Here is a 26,665-nt window from a genome sequence, read left to right on the forward strand (position 1 = left end):
CTTGTCTGATTTCTGAAGGCTGCTGTGAACATGTTTTTAATGGTTTTCTAATGGTGGCAACTGTTTGAGTGGTGGGGTGGGGGTGCTGATCCCTAATTTGGATGATGTTCTTCTGAAAGGATAAGACTGTCTGTTGTATACAGCTGATAAAAGTAGTTTCAAAGGCAATTTCTTCAAAGGCAACTCCTTTTTTTATTAATTGAACCCATCAGAGCAAATATCTATTTGGAGCACAGTCAGAATTTCTTCAGTGAAACTTTACTAATGCAGTCCTTTGGGGGAACAGGAAAGCCATTGACCTAGTTTCTCCACTGCACTTGAAAGACGCTGAATTGCCATTTCTTTATAATTAATTCACACTTCTCAGGGGTTCTTTGCCTGGGAAAGATCCTAGGGGACCTGATTAAATGAATAATTTGTAATCAACAAACCAATTGTTTCTTTTTCAAGGGGATGTGGCATATTTGATAGCTCTTGATAATCTGAGGGGTGTGGGCATCAAAATTACAAAAACAGAACAAATCTGCAGCACTAATGCACTCACCAATTTGCTGCTCTTTCTGTCCCATAAGTGTTCTAGAGGTCAAGTTCACAAATCCTAAATCCATGGATTTTAAGTAAATACCTGATTCACTGATGGTTCATAAAGTCATTTGCAATGGAACCACCAAAACGCCAGGTTCCAACAATTAATTCAGAGAAAGAGATTCTTGAAAAACCCAAACATTAGGTGTTACATATGGTACGACCAATACCATTTTTAGATAGTTAGAATTCCTAAAGGCTTTTCTTCTCTAATGCCTACACAAATTCCATTAAAACAAAAAAAAAAAGCCTCATTCCAGGGATATAAACCAGTGTATACGTATAGTCGGCTTTATCACACTCAAGGACAATGGATCCCAAATTCCCCTGTGATGGGCACGAGAAAGCACGTGGGGTCAGAAATTCACACGAAGGACAACCCCTTCCTGTTTCCTTCACTTCCTATCCCCTCTATTCAGTCAGTAAAAAGAACAGGAAAAAAATGGGTGTTCAAGTTCCTTGTACTTGTTTAAGCACATGGTATTTATTAGGCATTAATGGCACACAAATATAAGGCACGAGTACTTAATTCTCACCCTCCCCCCTTAGCAACATACAGAGACATAATTGCATAGGGACACTCACTTACAACACACTCACACGCTCACGTACTTAAACACACTCAGCCTCACATCTTACCCTGTTCTCTTTATTAGGGTCTGTTTAAAAAAAAACGAAAGAAAAAAAAATTCTTTTTAATCAAAAAAAGCAAAGCACATTTGAAAGAGGAAAAAAAAAAAAAAACCACAAACTTGGTTTTGAGTATCAATAAAATTAAAAGCTCTTGGCCAGCTCGTATGCTGGGTTTCATTTCATGTTATTACTTAATTAGAATTCCTATTTATAAATAAATAGTACCAGTAAAATATTACATCTGAAGAACCCTACCATAACACTTTACTTACACACTTTTTTGTTTTTAATACTGTTTTCTGTTTTCAGTAAACATAGTTTTGTGTTGGCACTGGTGTGGGCGTGATTTCTTTGGAGAGACATCATCGGTGAGTGCGTCTTGCCTCTTCTGTAGAAATTGTGGATTCTGCTTGACATCCAGTTTGGGTTGTTGGTGATGGAGGTTTGGAAGGTTGGGGATGGCCTTTTTTTTTTCATTTTTTAATCAGGAAGAATATTTATTTTGGCTTTTTGTCCACAAGTCTTGTCAGCACAGAGTTTGAGCTGTTATCACAGTCTTGCCTGTGTGTAAACCAGGGCTTTTTAAGTTTTTCAAAGCAAGCTTTCCGGAGGGGAAGCTATAGGCCATGTTTTAGAGACAGACAGCCGGAAAGACAGAGCTGGCAAGATGGTAGGGCTGAATAAGATAGGATGCCAGGGGGCGTCAGTGTTATCCTGACTCCCTGGGTAAGTAGAGGCAAAACTGAGCACCGTGATATTGGAGAAGGCAGGACAAAACCAAAACAAATGGGGACATAGGGAGGCTTTTCAGAAACATCACATGACAGAGGTAGGTGCTTTTCTTAATCAAGGGGATACGTGGTGAATTTAGGTTTCAGGGATAGTTTATTGGAAGGGAATCCCACAAGTACATATTTTGAAATATACTTGCCTGAGACCTCCCCCCAAATAAGGGACTGGGTCCCATTAAGAAAATTGAAAGAAAAAAATATATTATTATTTATTATATAACAATGTCAACATTAACACCAAGACAGGGAAAGACTCCAACTACGCACTAGGAAAAAACACTCAATGAGGCAAGACTTTCTAGAGCCCAAAAGAAGGAATGGGGGAAGAGATCTGGGGAGTGGTATGAATGTGGCTGGTTGATGAGTGTGGTAGTGGGGGTGGACTCATCTTTTTCTGTGTGTGTGTGTGTGTGTGTGTGTGTTTAAGTTTTGAGACAAAAAAAGTCACATTTTTTAAATTGTGGTTTCAAGCTACTGATTAGATCAGCGTCCAGCGACCTTGAGTGCAGATGTGAACATTGGGTGAAATGAAAAATCTTGTCCGTGGGGTTCTCTTGGCTACTGTCCCTCTCCTTCCCCTTCTCCTCTCTTTCTCTCTCCTCTCTCTAGGAAATGTCTGTTGTGAAGCAGGCCTCACTTTAGCTATTGTCGCTCCACTCTGGCACCATGCCAACTCCGTGCACAGAGTGGTACTGATGTGGGGACAGAGTCCTTGGCACACCATGAGAGTAGAGGAACTCGGGGGGCTGAAGGGTGCCGGGGGACTGCAGGCCAGTCTGAGGCCCACACTGCCTGACCACAGGCTGGTGGGCCACGGAGGTCTGGTGCTGGAACATTCCCTCTCCCAGCTGCGGGGAGCCATGGTTGGCCATGCCAGCCAGCCGGGGGACCAGTGGCCCCGAGGTGAAGTGAGCAGAGAAGTGCTGGTAGGGTAGCCTGTCCATGGGCTGCACGGTGGTGACGGTGCAGCTGCTGTAGGAAGGCATGCTTGGCCACGTGTTGCAGCTGATGTCCTCCAGGCTGGGCACGGGCTCGCTGGGGGGCGCAGAGCTGGCATACATGCAGGCCTGCCGCTGTGCCGACTCTGTCCTGTAGGAGCCACCCAGGCCCTGCTGCTGCGGGTAGCTGGAGCGGTAGAAGGAATCTTCTTCACTGGGTGACGTCTCCATGTAGGGCTTCTTATAGGGATGGTCTGTGGTGGAACATTCTTCCTCTGTGAAGACAGGAGAGACAGCAATGAGGCCAGGAGCGAGTACCAGGCAGCTAAAAGTGGAGACAGTTATTTGGCCAAAGTACTGAAGAACAAAGCCTGAGAGATTGTTAGCCCTCACCGCCATTCTGAAAATGCAAGGGAAGTGGGGTGGACTGTAATGGTGAAGACCTTGGGCTATGGAGTTCCATGCAAACAGTTTGACCTTTCTGGATTCAGTTTCTTCATCTGTAAGATGGAAAGGATAATAATAGCCCTTCCTACAGAGGGCAGTGTTGAGGAATTAAATGGGAAAATATATGAAGCACTTAGTCCAGAACCCAGAAACATTCAATAAACAGCAACTAGCCAGATGTAGTGATACACACCTACAGTTTCAGCTGCTTGGGAGGCCGAGGCCAGGGGTCGCTTGAGCCCAGGGGTTTGAGACCAGTCAGGGAACATAGTGAGACCCACACACCCGATCTCAAAAATAAATAAATAGCAATTATTATGATCTTGCCTCCTCTCCAGCATGTAAATTTCATAAAGGCGGGACATTGTCTGCCATCTCCGTCACTATATTCCCGGAACCTAGTAAACACCTACTCTTAATAATAACAGTAGCATCAACAATAAGTCAAAACAAACACATATAGTGTGTACTCTGTGTAGCACGATTCTAAGCACTCTCCATAAAGTAACACACTTAATCCTCACAACAACCCTACCAGGTGGGTTTTACTATTACCCTCGTCTTACAGATGAGAGAAAAAGGACTCACAGAGGTTAAGAAGCTTGCCCAAAGTTTTACGTGGCTGATAAGCAGTAGAGCAGGATCAGAATCCAAGTAGTCTGACTACAAAGTCCTTGCTTTTCACTTCCTTGCTACATAGAGAAGACATGCAATCTATATTTGTAAGATGGATGGATGATGGATGGATGGGTGGATGGAGGATGGGTGAGTGGGAGGGACCTTGAATGAATGCTCAGATCCTTTCCTGATGCCTCATGTAAGCAGGTGCCTAGTTAATATTTGTTAAGTTGGTACAAGTTAATGTGTTGCTGTTTCCTGCTGAGCAAGTCACTTCCTCCCCTGTGCACCAGTTATTTTCTAGCGTAGGGCAGTGGAGATAGTCCTGTCTCTCAAAGGGGGTCTCCTTTCACCACATTGGGGTCCCTGGCCCCTTTGGAAACAAGCAAAAGTGCTGGACTCTTTCCTCGAAAACTATGTTGAAACACAATGTGTTGAAAACTGCATGTGCATACAAGGCTTTGCATACAATTTCAGGGGATTCGAAGACTCCCTAAAACCCAGACCCCAGGTTAAGAAGCCTAGACATGTCTGGATTTGAATCAGTCTCCTTTATTAATGTCTGTGTGATACCAGTAGACACCAGCATCTACGCTCAGAGACTCATCATCATCTCTGAATCAAAGTAAGTAATACTTACCTCAATGGGTAGCTAAGAATTAAGTAAGATTGAGCATATAAACCTCCTGATGCCCATCAACATGAGCAGCTCTTTTTTGCAGGGGTAACACTACCAGTCAATCTAATGGTAGATATAATTCACAATAATATCTTCAAGTTATTCCCTTCAGGGTAAACAATACTTGGGGATATCTACCAAAGTGTGAAGCTCAACCCAGACTCATTTATTAGCTGAAATTTTACCTTCTGGACTGAAAATTATCTTTCTTCATCTTCCTATCTTGTTCTAGTCAGTAAATGTTAAGAAATTATGTCTGTCTTTAGAGGGGGTGAAGAAAAATGAAACACTGAGGCATCCGTGCAACTCACTGTGATGGCTGATGGCCATGAAAACAGAATGCTGAACTAAATAATGAGAGGAAATGATCAGAGATACTATTTATTGAGCACCTACTACGTGACCTTACTCTTTATCTCACAGTAATTGTCCTCAAGGTGTCTACTGTCATGCCTGTCTCACAAAGGCAGAAACTAAAGCTCAGAGAAGTGACTTGCCCAAAGTCACATGGCTGAGAAACAACAGAGGCTGGAATCCAAGCCTGATTGGATTGACTCTGCCTACACACCTTGCTTCCCACTCTCTAGATTTCTAATATCCAGTGCCACTCACGCAATCATACAACAGATCATTACTGAGCTGCTCCCCAGTGCTAGGTATCATGCCAGGTGCTGGAGATAGGGTGGTGAACAGGGTAGACATGACCCTGTTTTTGGTGCACGTCCTCGATTCCAGTCCATCCTACCGTGAGCAGTAAGTGAGGGAGGCTAACACTCTGTGACAGAGGGTGTCCTCAGATATAAAGCCTCAAGTAAGCCATTCTTTCAAGAGTAAATCCGGGCCAGGCACAGTGGCTCACCCCTGTAACCCCAGCACTTTGGGAGGCCAAGGCAGGTGGATTGCCTGAGGTCAGGAGTTTGAGACCCACCTGGCCAACATGGTGAAACACCATCTCTACTAAAAATACAAAAGAGTTAGCCAGGCATGGTGGTATGTGCTTGTAATCCCAGCTACTCAGGAGGCTGAGGTAGGGCAATTACTTGAACCAGGGAGGTGGGAGTTGCAGTGAGCCAAGATCATGCCAGCCTGGGTGACAGAGCGAGACTCTGCTTCGGAAAAAAAAAAAAAAAAAAAAAAGTAAATCCTTTGGCTTTGGTAAAACAGCTCCCCAACCCAGGTAGAGTAGCTTGGGTTTGGGTTCCACCAATCACCTCCATTTGTATCATTGTCCAAGTGACACCCACAGGTAAGCCAAAAGGGTTCACGAACAAAATGTATCTATGTTGGGGTTCTGCCCACTTAACAGCAAGCACATTTATTTTCAGCTAGACTCTTTCTGGGCCACATCTGGGACCCATAGGATGCCCCAAAAAATTATACCAAAGGAAAAAAGTGAAAAACACACTCTTCCAGGTGTTCTGTCTACATCATGCCAACCATCCAGATGTTTGAAAACATCCAGATGAGTCTTGAAGACATTGATATACTCAGCTTGGTTCTGTCCTCACCACCTCCTCCCTTGATTCCTTCCCTTCCATTCTTCCTTCCATTCCCTAGATTCATAAACCTGAGTGTTTCCATTGTTGCTGGAATCATAACTTTGGGGTTTTCCATTTAATCAGTGTGTTCCCCTTTTCAATAACAGAAAGTACAGCTGCAGGGTACCCTTGGCAAGAGAAAAAAAACAAGGCAAACTAACCATTCTCAAGTTTCTGATCCCCTTCCAGATTTGTTACAAGTAAAAAAGGAAGAATAATAAGAAAACGGCCGGAACACATTTTGGAAAATCGTAAAATTATACATTCCAGTCTTTAATACCCCAAAGATCTAATGCAGAGCACCAAGAAAAACTCAATTTTGGCTTATTGATGAAAGCAGGTCTTGAACATTCTCAAATTCCTCTCAGGCCTCATCACATTGTAAAGAAATTCCAACTCAAGGATCCAAATTTCAGGTCAGTCATGATAAATGTTCTGGATATAATCTCTGTGTTTATTTTGGTTATGGCTTGGTTTCTCTCTCTCTCTCTCTCTCTCTCTTTTCCTCTTTTTGAGAGCCCAATAACTGTTCAACAGTAAATAACTGTCTCCAGCCAAGTCATGATTAGCTTTCAGGGTTGGGGCTGTAGTTAGGTATCAAGTCTTCTGATGAGGTGAGTCCACAACTCAGCTTCAGAAAGCTGCTTATTAAGCTTGGTCAATTATACTGCAACCATCCTAAACCCAAATGAGTCTCTTAGGTAACAGGGAAGTTATTCCTGATTCTGACCACTCATTATGGCATGGCACTATAGAAAACTCTAGTCCTTTGGATTTTTCTAGATGGTTTTGATTCTGGATAAAGTGACTTTAGTAATGCATCCAGGGCACAGATACTAAGGCACAGGGTTATGGCTCCAATTTTCACTGGCCATGTGACTGTGAGTGAATCACCAGGTCAGTACAACCTCAGTTCTTGACTGCAAATGGAGATAATACCCAAGCTTTTCATGAGATTTAATTGTGGTAATACTAAGTGCAGGTGAGTTTCTATCTTCCTTGCACATAAAGCGTTCAAATCTTGTCTGTTCAAATGACCTGCGTCTACTCTCTTTTCCCTCTTTCTCTTTTGGAAGACTGGACAGATAGCTTTCTGAAAGGTGTCCCATACTTAAAAGTATATGGGTAGATTACAGAGCTGGAAAGCTCACAGAGTTCTTTAAATATTAATTCTAGTGAGCAAATATTGTCACAATTCCCACATGGGTCATTTCTCTTGCCAATTCAGTTCATTCAGCTGAAGGACCATTGTTGTCTTCCCAGATAGACACCCTGAAACTCAGAGTAGTAATCTCTCTAGCTGAGTGACCTTCAGCAAGTTAGAAAAGTGGCTATAATTCAGGCCTTCTGACTCACAAAACAGTGCTCATTCTGACAGATGTGGCAGATGGCCCTAGGCTTTCCATTTCATTCAACCCTACCTGCTCAGCCAACATGAAAAGGTAGCAACCCTTGACTCTCAAGGATGAGTGGGTGGATGAATAGATGGATGAATGGGTGGGTAGATGTAGGGGTGGGTGAATGGGTAGATGGATGAATGAGTGGGTAGATGGATGGGTGGTTGGGTGGGTAAATTAGTGGGTAGATGGGTGGGCAGATGGATGGGTAGGTGGATGGATGTGTGCATGGGTGAGTGGCTGGATGGGTTGATGAATGGGTGGGTGGATGGATGAATGCGTGGGTGGATGGATGAGTGGGTGGAGGAGTGGGTGGATGGATGGCTTGATGGATGGGTGGGGGGAGGGATGAGTGAGTGAATGGGTGAGGGGATTGGTAGGGGGATGAGGGTGTGGATGAGTGGGGAGATGAATGAATGAGTGGATAGATGAGTGGATGGATGGGTGAATAGATGAATGGGTGGGTGGGTGGGTGGATGAGTGGATGAATGGATAAGTAGGTGGATGGCTGGGGTTTTTTTTTTTTTTTGGTGTTTTTTTTTTTATTTTTGTTTTTGTTTTGGTGTCCCCATGCTCTTAGCACTTAGTATAAAGTAGGAAGGGTTGGAATGATATTGTGGGAAGATTCTCAACGAGAAATCAAAAGACTCAGTTTCCGATATCACCTAGTTACTACCTAAAACCATTAAATTTACATACTGGCTTATTATATGTCTCATCCAGTAAGAATACAAGTTTCTTGTACACAGGAGCCTTTCCACCATGTTCTCCACTTATCCCAAGCACCCAGCACAATGTCCATTATACATTAAGCGCTCAACAAGTAAAGACTAATTGGATGAATCCATCCCAGATCTGCCATTCATCAGCCACATAAGCTTAGAATCTAGCCCTGTCTCTTGGTCCTCCATTAGACCCCTGCAAAGCAGGAGTGGGTGGCATCTCTCCTAGTTCACAGACTGCTGCAGGGAACTGGGAAATCAGCAAACGAATGGATATAAAATTGCTTTTTAAAATACACAGCCCTGAGAAAATGCACCCTTTTCCATATCTAATTCCCCTTCCCCTCTCAATCTCTAACTTTCCTTTGAATATCTGATTCAGTCCGTGGCTTTGCTGAAATCTTTATTTGGGTTGCTTTTAGTTTCTAATGGGAGTGACATCAGGGGTGGGAGGGAGAAAGACAGACAAGTGCTCTCCCAGGCCCTGGGGTCCTGGATTTGATTGAGTGGCATTGATAAAAGACCTTCCCGGCTTTTTTGGCTCAATCCATCGGGAGAGATAGTTTGGAGACAGCCGATTCCAAACACAAGGAGCCCTCTGGCCTGCCTGGCCCTTTGACGTTTCACTGGGCCTGACTCCTGGGATCACTGGAAAGGAGACAGACAATGAGGGGAAGTCAGATAGTGGGGCAGGCAGGGGCCAGGGGGAAAACCACCCATGGAGTTATCACTTAACGAGAATCCCAACTGGAAGGAAACCTCCGCTGATTCCTTATCACTTTACAGTGTGGAGGCTGATGATGAATTACTATTTGTTGTCTCCTAGGCAGGACAGAGAGCTCTTGGCTGGAATGCTCCCTGTCACTGGGAGCTCCCTTTTGGGGGTGGAGGGAGGTGAGAAGGGCAGAGGTTTCTGGAAAGGTGAAAGGATTTCTCCAGGATGCATACACCCCATTCACCCGGAGCCCACAGATCTCAGTGTGCATCTCCAGTCAGGCCACTCAGGAGCTGGGTGACTTTGGGGAAGTTTCCCAGTGGTGGTTTCCAAATCCACAAAGAAGGGGTGATTCTTCACCTTGTTATCGCCAACCAGCCACTAAGTCCTGATTCCACCCACATCTCCAGCTTCCCCTCACACCCTGACCAGAGCCACCATCTCCCGTTTCAGACCCTATGACGGCCTCTCAATGGGGCTCTGATGCCAACTCTAGTCTTGTGCTATTATAGCAATGTGACAGCTTCCAAATAACTTAATCACAAGTTTAAATCCCACCAATGGACATGCACTGGTGGGAGGATAAAATCTGATGTCCTTCATTAAAATGGCTTACATCTCGATCCCTGCCTTTCTCTCTAGCCCTCATTCCCCCGACTTTGCCCTTGCCCTGAGTGCCAGCATCTCAGCCTTCTGTTCACTTCCCAGGGGCAGGCTCTTCCTCAGCCAAGGGGCTTCATGCATGCTTTCCTCTATGCATGGACACCCTGACACCTCCCCTTCCCTATCCAACACTCACTCTCCTCAGATCTCAGCCTCAGTGCTTCCCTGATCTTCCACTCTAGACTGATACTCCGGTTTGATATTCCTTAACACTTTGCATATCTCCTCATGGCATTCAATCATTTATTTTATTTTATTTTTTCTTTTTCACCCAAATTGGAGTGCAGTGATGCAATCATAGCTCACTGCAGCCTCGAACTCCTGGGCTGAAGCAATCCTCTCACCTCAGCCTCCTGGGTTAGCTAAGACCACAGGTGTGTGCCAACACACCAAGCCAGTTTTTAAAATTTTTTTTGTAAAGATGGAGTCTCACTATGTTGCCCAGGCTAGTCTCAACTCCTGGGCTCAAGCAATCTTCCAGCCTCAGCTTCAGCCTCCCAAAACGCTGAGATTACAGATGTGAACCATGTGCCAGGCTTCACAATTTTCATTAAGCCATTATATAATTACTTGTGTAATATGTGACCTGCTTGCAACAGTGTGAGCTTCCTAAGGGCAGGCTTGTGGCAAGCACATGTTCATTGAGCACTCATAGGTGCCAGGCACTGTTCTAGGTGCTTCCTGTGGATGATCTAATTTTCTCTCATCCTAACCATATCAAGCAGATGCTACTGCTATTCTCATTTTGCACGAAAGGAAGATAGTTGAGGCCCAGAAAGGTGAAACAATTCGCCCACGGGCACAGAGCTGCAAAATGTCAGCAACTGGGAGTATTTCTACAGTGGATCAGCCCCCAACTGCAGCTCCCCCTGTGGCCACTCCAAGTTGATCTTAAGTTCATCCAAGGAATCTGCAAACACTCCATGAAAGTCAAGTCATAACCTAAGAGGTTTGTGAACCTTGCATTCAAAGCCTCCCCGCCGCATCCTTCAGGAATGCATTTATAAGGATGCTGTTGTAAATATTGAACCTAAAAAGCACCATGATTCTTTTCGACTTCTTCCTGCCCGTCTTTTGGTATGGTATTAATTTAATCGATTAGACCTCCCTAATTCAAACCTGGTGAGCTCCTAACAGGTTTGACCCAGTCTCAAAGACCGATCTTCAGTGGAAAATGAAATTTTGAGATTGTACCGGATGAGCAAAGGTAACCAAGACAGTATAGAGTGGTGGTGAAATGCACAGGTGTAGAATTTGCAGACCAGGCTGGGGTTCAAGAACCACTGGCATTTTTTGTTTGGAACCTTTCTGAGCCTCAGCTTCCCCATTGGTAAAGTGGGTTAATAATAGCACCTACTCTACAGTGTTGTCAAAAAAGCTGGTGGTCTGGGACTTAGGAAGGGGTCCCTTAAATATCATATAAAACAGAATCTGTTTTATATGATATTTAAAGGACCTGTGTCCCATGGGACTTTCTTAACCTCCTGCTCATGCCTAAAGAGGCAGACATATTTGCAGGCATCTGGTCTCCAGTCCATCCAGCAGCAGACTGCTGGGAGTCGGGCCAGGGGGCCTGTTGGAGTGATATTGTTCAGACCTTTGAGATCCAAGGCGTTTGGACTGACTTCAGGTAAGTCTGGAAATCAGGCCTCACCCAGGTCAGTTCCCAGCCCCATGTAAATACCAATGACAGTCCTTCCCTCCTTTAAAACGCAAGATTGGTAAATGTCAAATAGTCAAACTCTGTTACTTTCCTTGTGTAACCCTAGCTCCAGAAAAAGCTACCAAATCTTCCATTCCCATTCATTGTTAGCGAGCTGTTTTTCTTCCTAAAGGTCTAGGCACTGGGTGCTGGATTCACAATGGCTTGTGTTGACTACTGAGTCTGTGAGGTTCAACAGGCCACTTTGTAGATTAAAACTGGTGTATTTTGGAGCAAAACAGCTACTACTTTCTGGGTCAATCCTGAGATAACACATGACGTGTATGATTTTTTAACATCTTTGCACCAAGCCTATGAGACAAGTCATACCCCGAGCCCAAATTTACAGACTTTTTTGAAATGAGGCTTGGAAAGGTTAAGTAACTTGTCACTATTTATAAACATTTTTAAATTTCAAAGGTGAACTTCATCCTGACTGATTCTGCAGACCACAGATGTAAGCTTCAGGCTACACCATCCCCTCCGTATCTGGCTTCTCAAGCTCTCGCCTAGAGAGGCAGTCTTCTCTGTGCTTCCTCCTGGGACTCACCTTCTGGAGTGATATCTGCCACATACCCAGTCATAGCTGTCACCTACTGGGTACTTGCCAACTATCAGATGCTTTAGGAAATATCATCATTTACAGAGTGAGAAACTGAGGCTAGGAGAGGCTAGAACACCAGGGTGAGGTCACACAAGAAGCAGGGAGCAGAGATGAGATTTGAACCCACGTCTCTCCATCCCCAAAGCCTTCAGTCTCCCCACCATACCATTGCCCACTCCAAGCAATGGTTCTAGCAAGCTGAACTCAATACACTACCTGTGACAACCACTTCTATTCTGGTTCACAAGAAGGCCCACAAGAAAATTATTTCTTTATATAGCTCCTTTAGACTTGGATGACTTAGAAAAAAGCCTTTCATTTCTCATGTGGCAAAGAAAACCACAGAATGCCTCAGCTTAGTCGATTTACAGTGGGGGGCTAAAGGGGGAAAATCACTTGTGATTTGTGCCTGTGTGTTGGTTTTGATCAGAACAAAAAAAAGGAAGTTCAAAATGCACCTGGAAGAAACACTGGCACATATACCAGAGGGGCATTCACAGTCTCAAGAGGTTTTTCTACATCACGGTTTGTAATACAAGCAGGGACCACTGGAAGCAATCTCCCTGCCTACCAGAGGGGGTGGCCAAATAAACTCCATTTTATCCTTTCCAGTCAATTCTTCCGCCTTAGCAGTTAAAAAAAAAAAAAATGAGGCAGTCTAGGTTTATAAAAAGATATCCAAAATGCATTCTAAAGTTTAAAAGAATAAAAAAAGCAAGTTGCAAAATACATACAGTGTGATTTTATCTATATCAAAAGTTTCGTTAAAAAATGTCGGGTGCCGTGGCTCATGCTTGTAATCCCAGCACTGTGGGAAGCCAAGACAGGTGGATCACTTGAACCCAGGAGGTTGAGACTAGTCTAGGCAACATGGTGAAACCCTGTCTCTACAACAACAACAAAAATTTAGTAGGTTGTGTTGAGGCATTCCTGTAGGCTCACCAGCTAGGGAGGCTGATATGAAAGGATCACTTAAGCCCATATGGTTGAGGTTGCGGTGAGCCATGATTACACTACTGCACTCCAGCCAGAGTGAGACTCTGTCTCAAAAAAAAAAAAGTAAAAATCTAGTTCTTTCTCTGCACTCTCCGTGTGTGTGTGTGTGTGTGTGTGTGTGTGTGTGTGCATGTGTGCATAAATGAATACAATAGGTCTGAACATTTCAAATAAGCTTTCTTCAAAGAAGGGGCTAGAACTGGGGATGGGAATATATGAAGGGAACCTTTAGTTTTGGCTGTATAATTTGAATTTCTTATCATCCCCATGTATTTTTGTGTTGTTTACATTTTTTAAAAAATGCACGCTCCTCATCACCCCCCCCCCCAGCCCAAGGAAAGGAAAAGATAAGAAATAATGTGAACTGACCATGGGTGATCACACTTACCTTTCCTCTTGGTGCAATGGTAAATCTGGCTATGCTCCTGGGGCAGTGGGTATGGGTTGGGTGGGGGCAGGAGGTCCTGGGAGGGGCCGGAGACACCATTCTCACACTGGTACTGGGACCCCAGGTTGGATGAGGTGGAGAGAGCTCGAGACTCACTGCTGAAAGGACTGTGGTTGGAGGCCACTTTTTGCCTCACGGTGCTCCTGGGGACCACAGGATATTCTTTACTGAAAGAGAAAAGATGGGAGATAACACTTATCAGTACCCTGATACAGATTTCCTGAGTGGCTGAACCAGGCATGAGAGAATCCACCAGAAAAGTCACAGAATAAGGAAAAATGGGGTCTTTGATGAATGAAATGATCCAGTTATATTCATGTCCATCATATTTCACAAACGTATATTTGGGTACGAACTTTTCATGCCCTATACATTAGGCAAGTAGATTTGCCAACAGTTCTATACCTAAGCAGAAAAGTAAATAAACACCGCCAGTTAAGAACCCCTTCTAACAATCAATAAACACACAGGGTGTTTTGAAATATGTCAATTTAGTCTACCTATGTCTTTGAATTCCCTAATTCGAAAGCTAGTTAATCTAAGTATTTATTTAGACTTAACCTGTGGGTGTCCATCTTTAAAGTGGGGCTCAGGTCATTGCCCAAAGTTTGTAAAAACTGGTAGCTGACCACCTATGAGGGTCAGATATAATCCTAGGTTACCCTAATCTGGATAGATTGCTGCTTGTGTCCTAGAATTTCCTTCTGAGCTTCTGTCCTTGTGGCCACTGATGTACTTAACTTCTCCATATCTTGGCTTTCCCATCTGTAAAGTAGGGATAATGAATGTCCCCAGTTCAAAGGGCTGTTGATACTGTGAAAAGACTTAGAAAGGTACATGGCACACAGTAAATGCTCAACAAATGGCAACCATCATCATCACTGTTATTGTTTTGGGCAGAGAGAATAAAGAGAGGGAAAAAGGAGTGAGAAAGAAAACAAGAAAGAAGCAGGAAAAGGAACACGGATTTTAAAAAATAGCATGGGATCTAAGATTACGTACCTCCAAATTCAGGCCCTATCCCCCTATCCCTTGCAGGCTGTGTGTTCATCTAACACACAACCCTCTCCTGAGCTTCAGGGCTTATGCAGGCAAAGTGAGCATAATAAAAATTCCATGACGTCATAGGTATAGCATCCTTCAATGTGCTCAAAATCTGGTCCCTCACACTCTTACGATTGGTCTTCCACATTCCCTTACCTTCAGATTTCATACCAGGTATTCCCATTTTTTTTTCCTTAGAAGGACTCAGTAGAAACCTCTCCTGGAAGAAGGAAAGTCATGCTATGCAGCACCACAAGGCTCAAAGGAAATGAGATAGGCGGGGGTTGGATCAGACATGGGAGGTGGCAGAGGAGTAAAGAGAAGGGGAGCAGCTTAAAGATAAAAGGGACAAAGAGAGAAATGTCCAAGGATGGGGGAGAAGAAGAGCTTGACCCCTAACATCCCACACTCAGCATTTAGGATGGGACAGGGAATTTTGGGCATGGCATTTACAAACTGCATATATTGCTATATAACCATTTAAAAAATAGTTTGATAACTATATTTTACATATAATTGGCTTCCTTTGTAACCTGTGTATTCTATTTCATGCACTTAATCATATTATTCTTAGAGGTGATTCATAGGCTTCAACATACTGCCAGAGAGGCCCACGGCATAGGTTAAGAACCCCTATCCTAGAAGGAGCATGTGTCAGTAAATCCCAAACTTCAGTCAGACACAATTTTCACCATGACCTAGAACCATGTATTCTTTAACTTATGACATTTTAAAAAGTCATCATCTATCCAAATAAGTTAAGCTTCACTATAAGTAATCGTATCTGTGAAATTACAGACTTGTGGTACTAATTATATTTCTTTTAATGCAATTAAAACAAATGTTTATACGCCTGTAGTCATCGCAACTCAGGAGGCTGAGGCAAGAGGATTGCTTGAGCCCAGGAGTTTGAGGCTGCAGTAAGCTATGATTGAACCATTGCACTCCAGCCTGGGTGACCCTATCTCAATCAATCAATCAATGCTTAACTATTAAAATTAAAGAGTATACCTGAAATAATTTCACGTGCAATGAGCTGCACATAAGGCATTTTGAAGGATCTTGAATTCGTCCGTTTCATTTTTTCTGTGACTCTATGTGGTAGGTATTATTTTTGTTCACATTTTACAGATTAGGAAATTGAGGCCCAGGGAGATGAAGCAACTTGTCTAAGGTCACAGAGTTAGAAAGAGACACAACTAGAATTCTAACCCAACATGTCCTTATAACTTTTGTCTTGTCTCCTAAAGACTTCTTTCAATTTTTATAACATAATATGCTTTTAGGAGAGCAGGGTTTGGGGACACAAGACTCTTTCCACTTCTATGCTCTCAAGTGTGTGACCATCTCCACCCTGTGTCTCTGCCTTTGTTTGCCATGTGAAAGCACGTCAGAGTGGCCAGGCAGGGACATGGAGCATCTGCCAAGTTTCCATGAAGTTACACCCTCAGGATACCCAGGGGTGTCCTAGCTCAGCTTGCCTGTGGCATGTGCCATCTCAGAACCAAAGCTGGAGCCATCTGAGTGGCCGTAGCCATCAGAATCTCCCCCTGGGGCCAGGAGGCTGAAGGGAATGGAATTAGCTTTATAGCTCTTGCTTTGTGGTTCAAGCTACATCATGGAAAAAAAAAAGAAGAAAAAGTATAATAACAATAAAACATTATAAAAGTTGTCAAAACTCGCTGGCAATTCTATTTAGATCTATTCCAATATTTTGCTGTCAGAGCTCCAGGAGGAAGGGGAAAATCTCTTTTGGTTTTACGTTTTTAATAGGAACTTGTTTTTTTAATTAAAGAAAATAACCCCCAAAAAATGTTGGCTGAGAGAATTTACAAGAGAATGTATCAATGGACTCCATGGAATTCTCTGTTCCATTACTGCCAAATTGCAAAATTGCTCTCTGGAAAGGCCAAGTCCTGCTTTTGATTACTAACACAGAAGTGGGGAAAGCAATATCATCCCAATAACCACTTGCCCCTTACAGCTCATTTCCCTCTAAGGAGCCCAAAACATCTTCCCCATCACTGATCAAGAACATCTCTGTTAATGCCCGAAATACAATGTCCTCAAGCCCCTTTGATAGGTGTCAAAATATGGCTGCAGAATGGGGAAGCGACTTCTCAATCATTACAGAAGGATTCAAGACCATGTCAGAATCAAACAGCAGCAGGGCAGTTTTCACAGAGCTCATCCATGGATCAAAGGAACCGATCAATCCAAGAAACGTGGTTAGTATCAATATGGCCGAAATCTCTCAAGTCCTCAAGATGAAAAGATAAAATTATTTGCTTCTACAGTTTAAGAATATCCATGAAGAAGCAAGGACACAAGGGAATTCAAGTGAAAGTTGAAAAGCCCTGTGTCTCTGGAAATACAGGCAGCAAAAGGAGCCTGCTCTGTTTTTAATCATCATCATCATCATTCTTATCTATATTGTTCTTCAAGTGCCTCCTAATGTTCCAGCCACTGTACTGGTTGACTTATACGCTTATCCTGATTTGATCCTGGCAAGAACCTCATTTCACAGGTACAGTCAGATTTACATTAGAGATACGAAAACGCAGATGAGCCAGGCACAGTGGCTCATGCCTGTAATCCCAGCACTTTGGGAGGCCGAGGCGGACAGATCACTTGATGTCAGGAGTTCAGGACCAGCTTGGTCAATATGGCAAAATCCCATCTCTACTAAAAATATAACAATTAGCTGGGTGTGGCAGTGGGAACCTGTAATCCCAGATACTTGGGAGGCTGAGGCAGGAGAATCGCTTGAACCCAGCAGGCGGAGGTTGTAGTGAGCTGAGATCGTGCCATTACACTCCAGCCTGGGCAACAAGAGTGAAACTCTGTCTCAAGAAAAAAAAGAAAAGAAAAGAAAAGAAAAGAAAAGAAAAGAAAAGAAGGAAAGGAAAGGAAAGGAAAGGAAAGGAAAGGAAAGGAAAGGAAAGGAGAAAAGAGAAAAGAAAAGATGCAGGCACAGAGAGGTCAAATGGCTTATCCCAGACCACACAGCTAAGAGGCAAAGCTGAGTCTCACCTAGGGTCAGTCCTATTCCAAACCTCATGTTACCTAATACTTTTTAAAAACACACACAGATAAATGTACTTTCTCATAGTTCTGGAGATGTGAGTGCTAGCGTGGTCAGTTTCTGGTGATGCTGTCTCCTCACATGCCAGGCAGGGAGAGTTAGAGAGGGTTAGAGTGGGGGAAGATCGATCTCTCTCTCTCTCTCTCTCTCTCTCTGCCTCTCTTCCTCTTCTTTGTAAGGCCACGGTCCTGTGAGATTAAAGCCCCACACTATGACCTCACTTAACCTTTTCTTTTCCTATCAGTTATCATATTTATTATTTTCACATAACATTTTTAAAGAATTTGTTTTGGGGGGAATAGGTAGTGTTGGGGCTACATGGGTTAGTTATTTAGTGGTAATTTCTGAGATTTTGATGCACCCATCACCCGAACAGTGTACACTGTACCCAATGTGTAGTCTATTAAACCTCATCCCCTCCCACCCTTCCCTCCAAGTCCCTATATCAAGGGGAATGAAGGGAGGGGGCTGAGTGATAAAAGTCCCCACGAGTCCATTATATCGGCCACCTAACTAATACTTAATAATAAGCAATTGTTACCACCATACCAACTACTGGGCAAATACAATCATTCCACTTTATAAAGCATGCCGGTAATGAGAGCTATCTGGACATTGGATATTGGCTCCACCCAGGCCATATCAAGATCTACTGATCAATCCTTCTGTTTGCAGAAACTTGAGTTTGCAACAGCCAAATCTCACTGCTTTCTGCTGTATCAAGCAGCTACACCTGCATCCCATAGACAAGCTCTGACCAGGGTCTGCCCCACTTCCCTCCAGATACAAGCTGGGGGTCCTGAGTACCTCGGCTGGCCTTGGGTGTCAGCGCCGCAGGCCAGCTTCTCCCCAGCTCTGCCCTTCTCTCACATTCTGTTCCACATGAGCGAGTGCAATGAATGACGCCATTGTCGCCGGGTCTGGGTTGTAAAACGTTACAAGGGAATACTGAAATCCACGGCCAAACTGCATCCTCAGCCTCCCTCCAGCTAATGAACACCCCGGAGAACGTTTTCCACCACAGCCGACTGAATTGGCCTTTTCACGGGAGCAGGTGGCAGGGGCGCTGGCATGTTGGGGTTTTTGTGTTTGTTTTCCCCTGGTGATCCTTACCCAATTTCTGGCAGCCTTTTGCAAACAACGAAAGCAGTGCACTGGGGCAAGGCTAGGGACTGTGAAATCCCTCTTCTCTTGGAGCAAATTCCTCTCTTCGATAGTATTTTAATCTGTGATTAAAATTTAAAAGGGGGCCACATAACCCCTTGAGAGCTTCCTTGATTTATTAACATTCTGATACACTTAGGGAAGTTTATTCTGATCTAAATGCGTGGACACAGCAGTGACTGTGGGATTTAGGCTCCTGCAAATAGTAAATAATCACTGACTTCTTCAAGTCTGCAAAGAGCTTACTCAGTTTACACTACACCAGCAAGCTGGAGAAGGGCGCTGGGTACCATGTTGCCGATGAGAATAAGGGGACACGATGTTCTTACTTATAAGTGGAGCTAAAGAATGCGCACAATGTGGGCATAGAGTGTGGAATGACAGACACTGGAGACTCGGAAGGGTGGGAGGCAGGTGAGGGATGAGAAATTACTTAATGGATGCCATGTACACTATTAAAGTGACAGTTACACTAAAAGCCCAGGCTTCACCACTATGCAATAGCTCTATGTATCAAAACCACACTTGTACTCTCTAAATTTATACAAATTTAAAAAAAAGAACGGGGATGAGGGCACAAAGAGATTATAAAACTTGCTCATTTTTTTTTTTTAATCAAACTCTCACTCTGTTGCCCAGGCTGGACTGCAGTGGCATGAACATAGCTCACTGTGCCTTCAAGCTCCTTGGCTCAGGGGATTCTCTTGCTTCAGCCTCCCAAGTAGCTGAAACTATAGGCATATGCTACTACGCCCAGCCAATAGTTGTATTTTTTTTTTAAGAGATGAGGTCTTGCTATATTGCCCAGGTTAGTTTTGATCTGGCCTCAAGTGATCCTCCCATCTGCCTCCCAAAGCGCTAGGATCATAGGCGTGAGCCACCTCACTGGGCCTAAATTTTCCATTGTTGACTCAGTCAGGGATATATGATTTGAGGGGTGCCAGGAAACTCAAAGGCACCCCTATCTCTTCCCTTAAGCACTCGCCACTTGTAAAAATTTTGGTTTCGGGCCTTGGGCCCCCCTTGTTAAATCCGTAGATAATATAGTATCAGAGTGGTAGCATCAAGCTCAGGCTCTGAAGTCAAGCCAGGTGAATGTGCCTTCCTTCAGCATCCAGCCATGAACTTGACCACTACTTTGCTGGCTAGGTTCTTTCCTTTTCCTAAGCCCCAGTCTTCCATCTGTAAAATGGGCATAATAAAACAGCCACCTCTTTGGGTTTATCAAATGAAATGATGAATAGAAAGGCATAACATATATATATATGTTGGCGACGCAATGCTTCAAATGGGTATGAATACCCAAAAATATCAAATATTTAAAGCTGGTCACTTTTACTAGGAAGAGGTATACATTTGCATTGGCTACTCAAAAAGGGTCTGTGATTCAAAAAACGGCTTTGACCAAAACTATAGAGATGGTTCAGAAACCATGAGGGAAAGCCCTAGACAATTCATGACATCACCCTTTGTCTCAGTTTCCCCGTTTGCATAATGGAGAATAAAAGGCCCATCTCACAGGATAGGTGTGAATCCTGTGGGCAAAAGCTAGATATAAAACAGACATAAAAGGACAATTCAAGCTAAACTTTTAATGAATTTATGGTAATAATTCATCAAATAGTTTTGCCAGGTATTTAGTACTGAATTCAATAGCTCAATATTTTAGTTCAGTCTCATAACACTAACCATTTAAGCCAGTTTAACTATGACTTAGGTTTAGCATTTTTTTGTGTGTGTGAGACAAAGTCCTGCTCTGTCGCCAGGCTGGAGGACAGTGGTGTGATCTCAGCTCACTGCAACCTCCACCTCCCATGTCCAAGCGATTCCCCGGCCTCAGCCACCTGAGTAGCTGGGATTACAGGTAGAAGCCTAGCTAATTATTATATTATTATTATTATTATTATTATGTATTTTACTATAGACAGGGTTTTGCCATGTTGGCCAGGATGGTCTTGATCTCCTGACCTCGTGATCTGCCCACCTCAGCCTCCCAAAATGCTGGGATTATAGGTGTGAGGCACCATGCCTGGCCACCCCCAGGGCATTTGATATTATTGTTCTGGTGAACAGCATGGGCATTGGGAGTTTTTAAAAGATTCCCAGGAGAAAGAAGTCTTCCACAAAAGAGTACACACCGGATGATCCTATTTATATGAAATTCTATAACAGACAAAACTAACCTATAGTGAAAAAAAGTCAGGACATTGATTGCCTCTGGTGAAGAGAAGGAGGCAGAGAGTGACTAGGGAGACTGGAAATTAGATAATTTTCTGGGATGATGGGAATGTTCTATAGTTTGACAGGGGCTTGGGTTTCACAGGTATGTGCATGTGCCAAAAAGTGAGAGGTGTGCTTAAGATTTGTGCATTTCACCCTATATAGATTTAACCTATAATAAAGGAGTGTGAACAAAAATTAAGTCCTAGTTAATGATGTGCACACTGAAGTGTTTAGGGGTAAAATGTACTCATGGCTGCAATTTAGCTTGAAATACATCAATAAAAAGAAGGATGGAAGGAGGGAAGAATGGATGGCTAGAGAGATGAATGGATGGATAGATGAATGGATGGAGGGATATGTGGTGGAGCAAATATATAGCAAAATTTTAATTGCACACTTTAAGCAGTGAGCATATGGGCACTCATATAATTCTGCCATGTTTCCCACACGCCTTCGATTTTTCATAATAGAACACTGAGCGGAGCACTACAGGTAATTCTAATGTTCGGTATGAGTTGAGCACTAAGTAGAAAAAGGGGTTGTCTTTTCTGTAAAACAGCCCATGTGTGGGCTCTGTTTGCAGAAATACAATCACATGGGCATATGCATTCTCCAGTGCTCACTTATTCTCTACACCCAAGGGATTACCCAAGTGCAGCCAGGGCACACCACCACCAGAGCCAGCGGAGAAGCCTGTTAAAAAACTGCTCCATCCCCAGAGCCGCTGACTCTTACCTCTGAGGGTGAGACCTAGAGATCTTTTTTAACAAGCCCCCCAGGTAATTATGATGTCTACCAAAAGTTTGAGAAACACTGCTCAATTGTGGAGGAATGAAACATACAACTCAATAGCGGGGGGAAAAATCCCATTAAAAAATGGGCAACTTCATTACTCATTGAGGAAATGCAAATCAAAGCCATATGAGATATATCACGTTACACCTGTTAGGATGGCTATTACCAAAAAGACAAAAGATAACAAATGTTGGCAAGGGTATGGAGAAAAAGGAATCCTTGTACACTCCTGGTAGGAATGTAAATTGGTACAGCCACTATGGGACATGGTATAGAGGTTCCCCAAAAATTAAAAACAGAACTATCAGCCAGGCACAGTGGTCCACGTCTGTCATCCCAGCATTTTGGGAGGCCAAGGCAGAAAGATCACTTGAGCTCAGGTGTTCAAGACCAGCCTGGGCAACATAGCAAGGTCTTGTCTCTACTAAAATTCAAAAACATTAGTAAGACATGGTGGCACATGCCTGTAGTCCCAGCTACTAGGGGGGCTGAGGTGGGAGAGTGGCTTGAGCCCAGGAAGTGGAGGCTTCAGTGAGCCCTGATCATACCACCATACTCCAGTCTAAGCAAGAGAGTAAGACCTTGGTCAAAACAAAACAATAAATAACCAAAACATAGAACTATCATATGACCCAGAAATTCCTTTTCTAGATATGTACCCAAAGGAAATGAAATCAGTATCTCAAAGAGATATCTGCACTCCCATGGTCATTACAGCATAATTCAAAAGAGCCAAGATATGGAATCAGCCTGAGTATCAATCAGTGGATGAATGCATAAAGAAAATGTGATGTGTGTGTGTGTATATATGTGTGTGTGTATATATATGTGTGTATACACACACACACACACACACACACACACACATACACACGAATACTATTTAGCCTTAAAAATAAAGAAGGAAATCCTCTCATTTGAGACAACATGAATGACCCTGGAGGACATTATGTTAAGTGAAACAAGCCAGACACAGGCAGACCAACACAACATGACTCACTTACATGTATAATCTAAAATAGTCAAACCCATAGCAGTGGAGAGTAGAATGGTGGTTGCCAGGAGCTGGGGAGAGGGGAAATGGGGAGATGTTGGTCAAAAGGTACAAAGTTTCAGTTATGCAAGAGGCATAATTCCTGGAGAGCTAATGTACAGCAATGTGAATATGGTTAACAGCACAGTATTGTATACTTAAAATTTACTAAGAGGGTACATCTTAAATGTTCTTATACACACACACACACACACACACACACACACACACGTTAAATGTTCTCTCATATATATATACACAGACACACACACACACACACACAAGAAAATAAAATGGTAACTATGTGAGGTGCTATATATGTTAATTAGCTTGATCATGGTAATTGTTTAACATTTATGTATATTAAAACATTAAGTTGTATACCCTAAGTATATACACTTTTTGTCAATTATACCTCATTAAAGATGAGAAAAAACACAGATGAGTGAGTGGGTTGCCCCCAGCACTGTTCCTGAGTAGCAGATATGCTGGGGATGGATTGAATGGGGGTGGGGGTACCTGAGTGGGAAGTGGGGGTGGGAGGGTTCTGAGCATCCATGCCCTTGACAGACAACCGTGATCCAAGATGAGATCTTTTCAGAAAAATCTCAGTTTTACAACTTCACTTAGGCTGACTCAGCTCCCCAGACACAACCCCTCTCTTGTTTTACATAAATGCATGCGTCCCTGGAGGAAGCCAGGTGGCTAGGCTAATTACAGCCCTAAGAGAGGAGTTAATGCCATCTCTAGAATGTTGTCTAACGTTTTCTCAAAAACCACTTCTCACTAACTGGGCATTCAGATTACCTTTAACCACAGGCATGAGAACACAAGAGTGCTAAGCCTTCAGTTTGAAAAATGATCATTTGAGGTTAAGAGCTGAAAATTAATTTAAAATCAGGAAGGAAGAAATAGAAGAGGGAAGGTTAAAATAGAAGAATTTTAACCTTTTAGGAGACCCAGGCCCCATAAATCCCTTGAAATTGTTTGAATTTGTTTTTGAATTGAGACAGCGTCTTGCTCTGCTCCTCAGGCTGGAATGCAGTGGCATAATCAGAGCTCACCGCAGCTTCAAACTCCTGGGCTCAAGCAATCCTCCTGTCTCAGCCTCCAGAGTAACTGGAACTACAGACACGTGCTATCACATCCAGTTAATCTTTTCTTTCTTTTTCTTCTTTTTTTTTTTTTTTTTATAGCAATACAGGGTCCTGCTATGTTGGCCAGGCTGGTCTCAAACTCCTGATCTCAAGCAATCCTCTTTCTGTCTCAGCCTCCCAACATGCTGAGATTACACACATGAGCCACCACACCTAGCCTGAATGTTTTCCTCTATTCATATATTGTAAATTTTTCAGAGGGTCTCTTGCTTTAATTGGATTTTCAAAAGGGGTCTTGCACCCAGATTCAGAAGCCCTACCCTAGATAAACAAGGTATAGAGGTTGAAAATAAGCACCCACAGAGACGGGAGAGGTTGGTCAGTTCCCAATGTGGCTGTGTAGAGCTCTTTCAATAATCAGAATGGAGCTGAGTAATGGATGGACTTCAGTCTGGCTGACACAGCCTGAACTCCAAACTTTCCCATCTGCTCTCTGGTTGGGTGGCTCAGAATCTCAGTCACCCTAAGCAGAGCCTCAAGGTGTCCCTTAGGCCCAGAAGCCACCTCCCCTGATGCATCAGCAACACACTAAGAGAGAAAGGAAGTAAAGGGAGCTTTATTTCTTCCATGAGGAACTCTTGAGGCCAACCAAGTCCCCCAATCCATCATCTACTAACCCCTTGGTAATGCTCCATAAATATTTCATTCTGTGTGAGGTGAGGTAAGAAATACAGAGATGAAGGACTTTGCTGTTGCTTGTTCATAGTCTGGGGTTTATGGTTACAAGAAGAAGAGCTGCAGTCAGTTTGGTGGGAAGGGGGTTCTCTCCACCCTGAAGAAACCAAGCTGGTAACCAGAAAGGCCCCTGCATCCAAACTAACTGTGTGACCTTGGGCAAGTCAACCTGGCATCTGGCTTCACCAGAACATGTACTGTGTCTTAACACCTACCAGTGATCGAGCGTCCCTCTGGTCCAGACACAGACACCATGCTATGTGCTTCCACGCCTTCTGGGGCAGGTTTGTTCGTTTGCATGCTTGCTTGTTTGAGATGGAGTTTTGCTCTGTTGCCCAGGCTGGAGTGCAGTGGCACAATCTCTGCTCACTGCAACCTCCGCCTCCCAGACTCAAGTGATTCTCCTGCCTCAGCCTCTTGAGTAGCTGAGACTACAAGCATGCACCACCATGCCTGGCTAATTTTTGTATTTTTAGTCAGAGATAGGGTTTCACCATGTTGGCCAGGATGATCTAGAACTCTTGACCTTGTGATCCGCCCACCTTGGCCTCCCAACATGCTGGGATTACAGGCATGAACTACCACGCCCAACCAACTGGGTCAATTTTAAAACATGTCAACACATTCCTTAACACTCCTTCTAGGTAGAGGAGAGATCTTACCCTCCATCCTTGAATCTGGTTTTTTGTTTGTTTGGTTAGTTGATTTGGTTTTGTTCTTGAGACAGAGTTTCACTCGTTGCCCAGGCTGGAGTGCAATGGCGCGATCTGGGCTCACTGCAACCTCCACCTCCTGGGTTCAATAGACCCTCCCACCTCAGCCTTCCAAGTAGCTGGGATTGCAGGTATGTGCCACCATGCCCAGCTAATTTTTTGTATTTTTAGTAGAGACAGGGTTTCACCATGTTGGCCAGGCTGGTCTCAAATTCCTTAAATCTGAACCCACCTGAGTGAGTCACATTCAACCAACAGAATGCAACAGAAGTGACACTACCTGACCTCCAAGGTGTGGTCAACAAGGACCAGGTGGCTTCCACTTCCATGAAAAAATCTGAACAACCTGAGTCTACCATGCTAGAAAGGCTGCATTCCGATTTCTCAGTGGACGGCAGCTGAAATCCCAACTAAAAGCAGCATCAACTGTGGGTGGCAGGAGTGCGCCAAGCTGGACATCCTGCCTGACCTGCCTTCCAATACCTGCAGCCCAGCCGTCACCTATGACCCAAGAACTACATAGCTGAGTCCTTCCAAATAGCCTGACCCACAAATCTCAGACAAAATACAAGTGCCTCCCTGGTGCTTCCTACTTCCCCATGCACACAGTGGCAACCAGCAAAGCCTGGACTTTTCATCATAAGCAGGATTTATGGAACATTAATGGGGGCTACAGATGGCAACTGGTGGAAACTTGGGGACTTTGATGCTCTGGGAGCTCTTTGTGGAAGGACTGTGGTTGCCCATAGTTCCTTCCTCAGTTAGAAGACTCCCAGTGCATTGTGGAGGAAACTTGTCTCTGTGAGCCACTTTGGCTGGCCTCACAGAGCATGATACACACAGAACAGATGGGATACTGTGGAAGCCAGAGCTTCCCAGCCAGCCCAACTTAAGCTTGGGAGTCATTTGTTATGCAGCAGTAACAATGAATACACACACTAATGTGTGTATTCATGTCATCCTCATGACCCTGGAGGTAGGCTCCCATAATGATTTCCTTTTTACAGATGAGGAAAAAGATGCTTGGTGGAGTAGAAAAGCCCTGGAGCTGTTAGGGCAGCAGCCTCACCCCAGCTCCTAAGCCTGCTTCCATCTGTGGCCCCTGGTCCTCTGTGTGTTGATTCATCCTTGTGTGCCTAGTGCTTGGCATGCAGCAAACACTTAACAAATGTTTTAATAGCATAGACAAATCAACAGATCAAAAACTGAGTAAGTAAAAGAGTCTCTGGGCCTCAGTTTCCCATTCTGTGAAAGGGAGCAGGTGGATCAGATGCTGTCTCCTAGAGTCCCTTTTATCTCT

General features: G+C 43.8%; 1 protein-coding gene across 2 annotated transcripts in view; it reads right to left on the bottom strand.

The window, feature by feature from the left end:
• Nucleotides 1-1,050: 1,050 nt before the first annotated feature.
• Nucleotides 1,051-26,665, bottom strand: part of TBX5 (T-box transcription factor 5) — a 54,121-nt gene continuing 28,506 nt past the window's right edge. Inside the window, exons 8-9 of one of the 2 annotated variants that reach the window (XM_032240714.1) lie at nt 13,417-13,643; nt 1,051-3,222 (exon numbers count right to left, since the gene is read on the bottom strand). In XM_032240714.1, the coding sequence (XP_032096605.1) occupies nt 2,648-3,222; nt 13,417-13,643 (802 nt within the window). In that variant the 3' untranslated portion in view covers nt 1,051-2,647. The remainder of the gene's footprint in view (nt 3,223-13,416; nt 13,644-26,665) is intronic. The other variant, XM_032240720.1, reaches the window with a different exon arrangement.

The sequence above is a fragment of the Sapajus apella genome, unplaced genomic scaffold (assembly GCF_009761245.1).
Source record: "Sapajus apella isolate SASKATOON/1434 unplaced genomic scaffold, GSC_monkey_1.0 scaffold2, whole genome shotgun sequence".
In the NCBI taxonomy this organism is placed as follows: domain Eukaryota; kingdom Metazoa; phylum Chordata; class Mammalia; order Primates; family Cebidae; genus Sapajus; species Sapajus apella.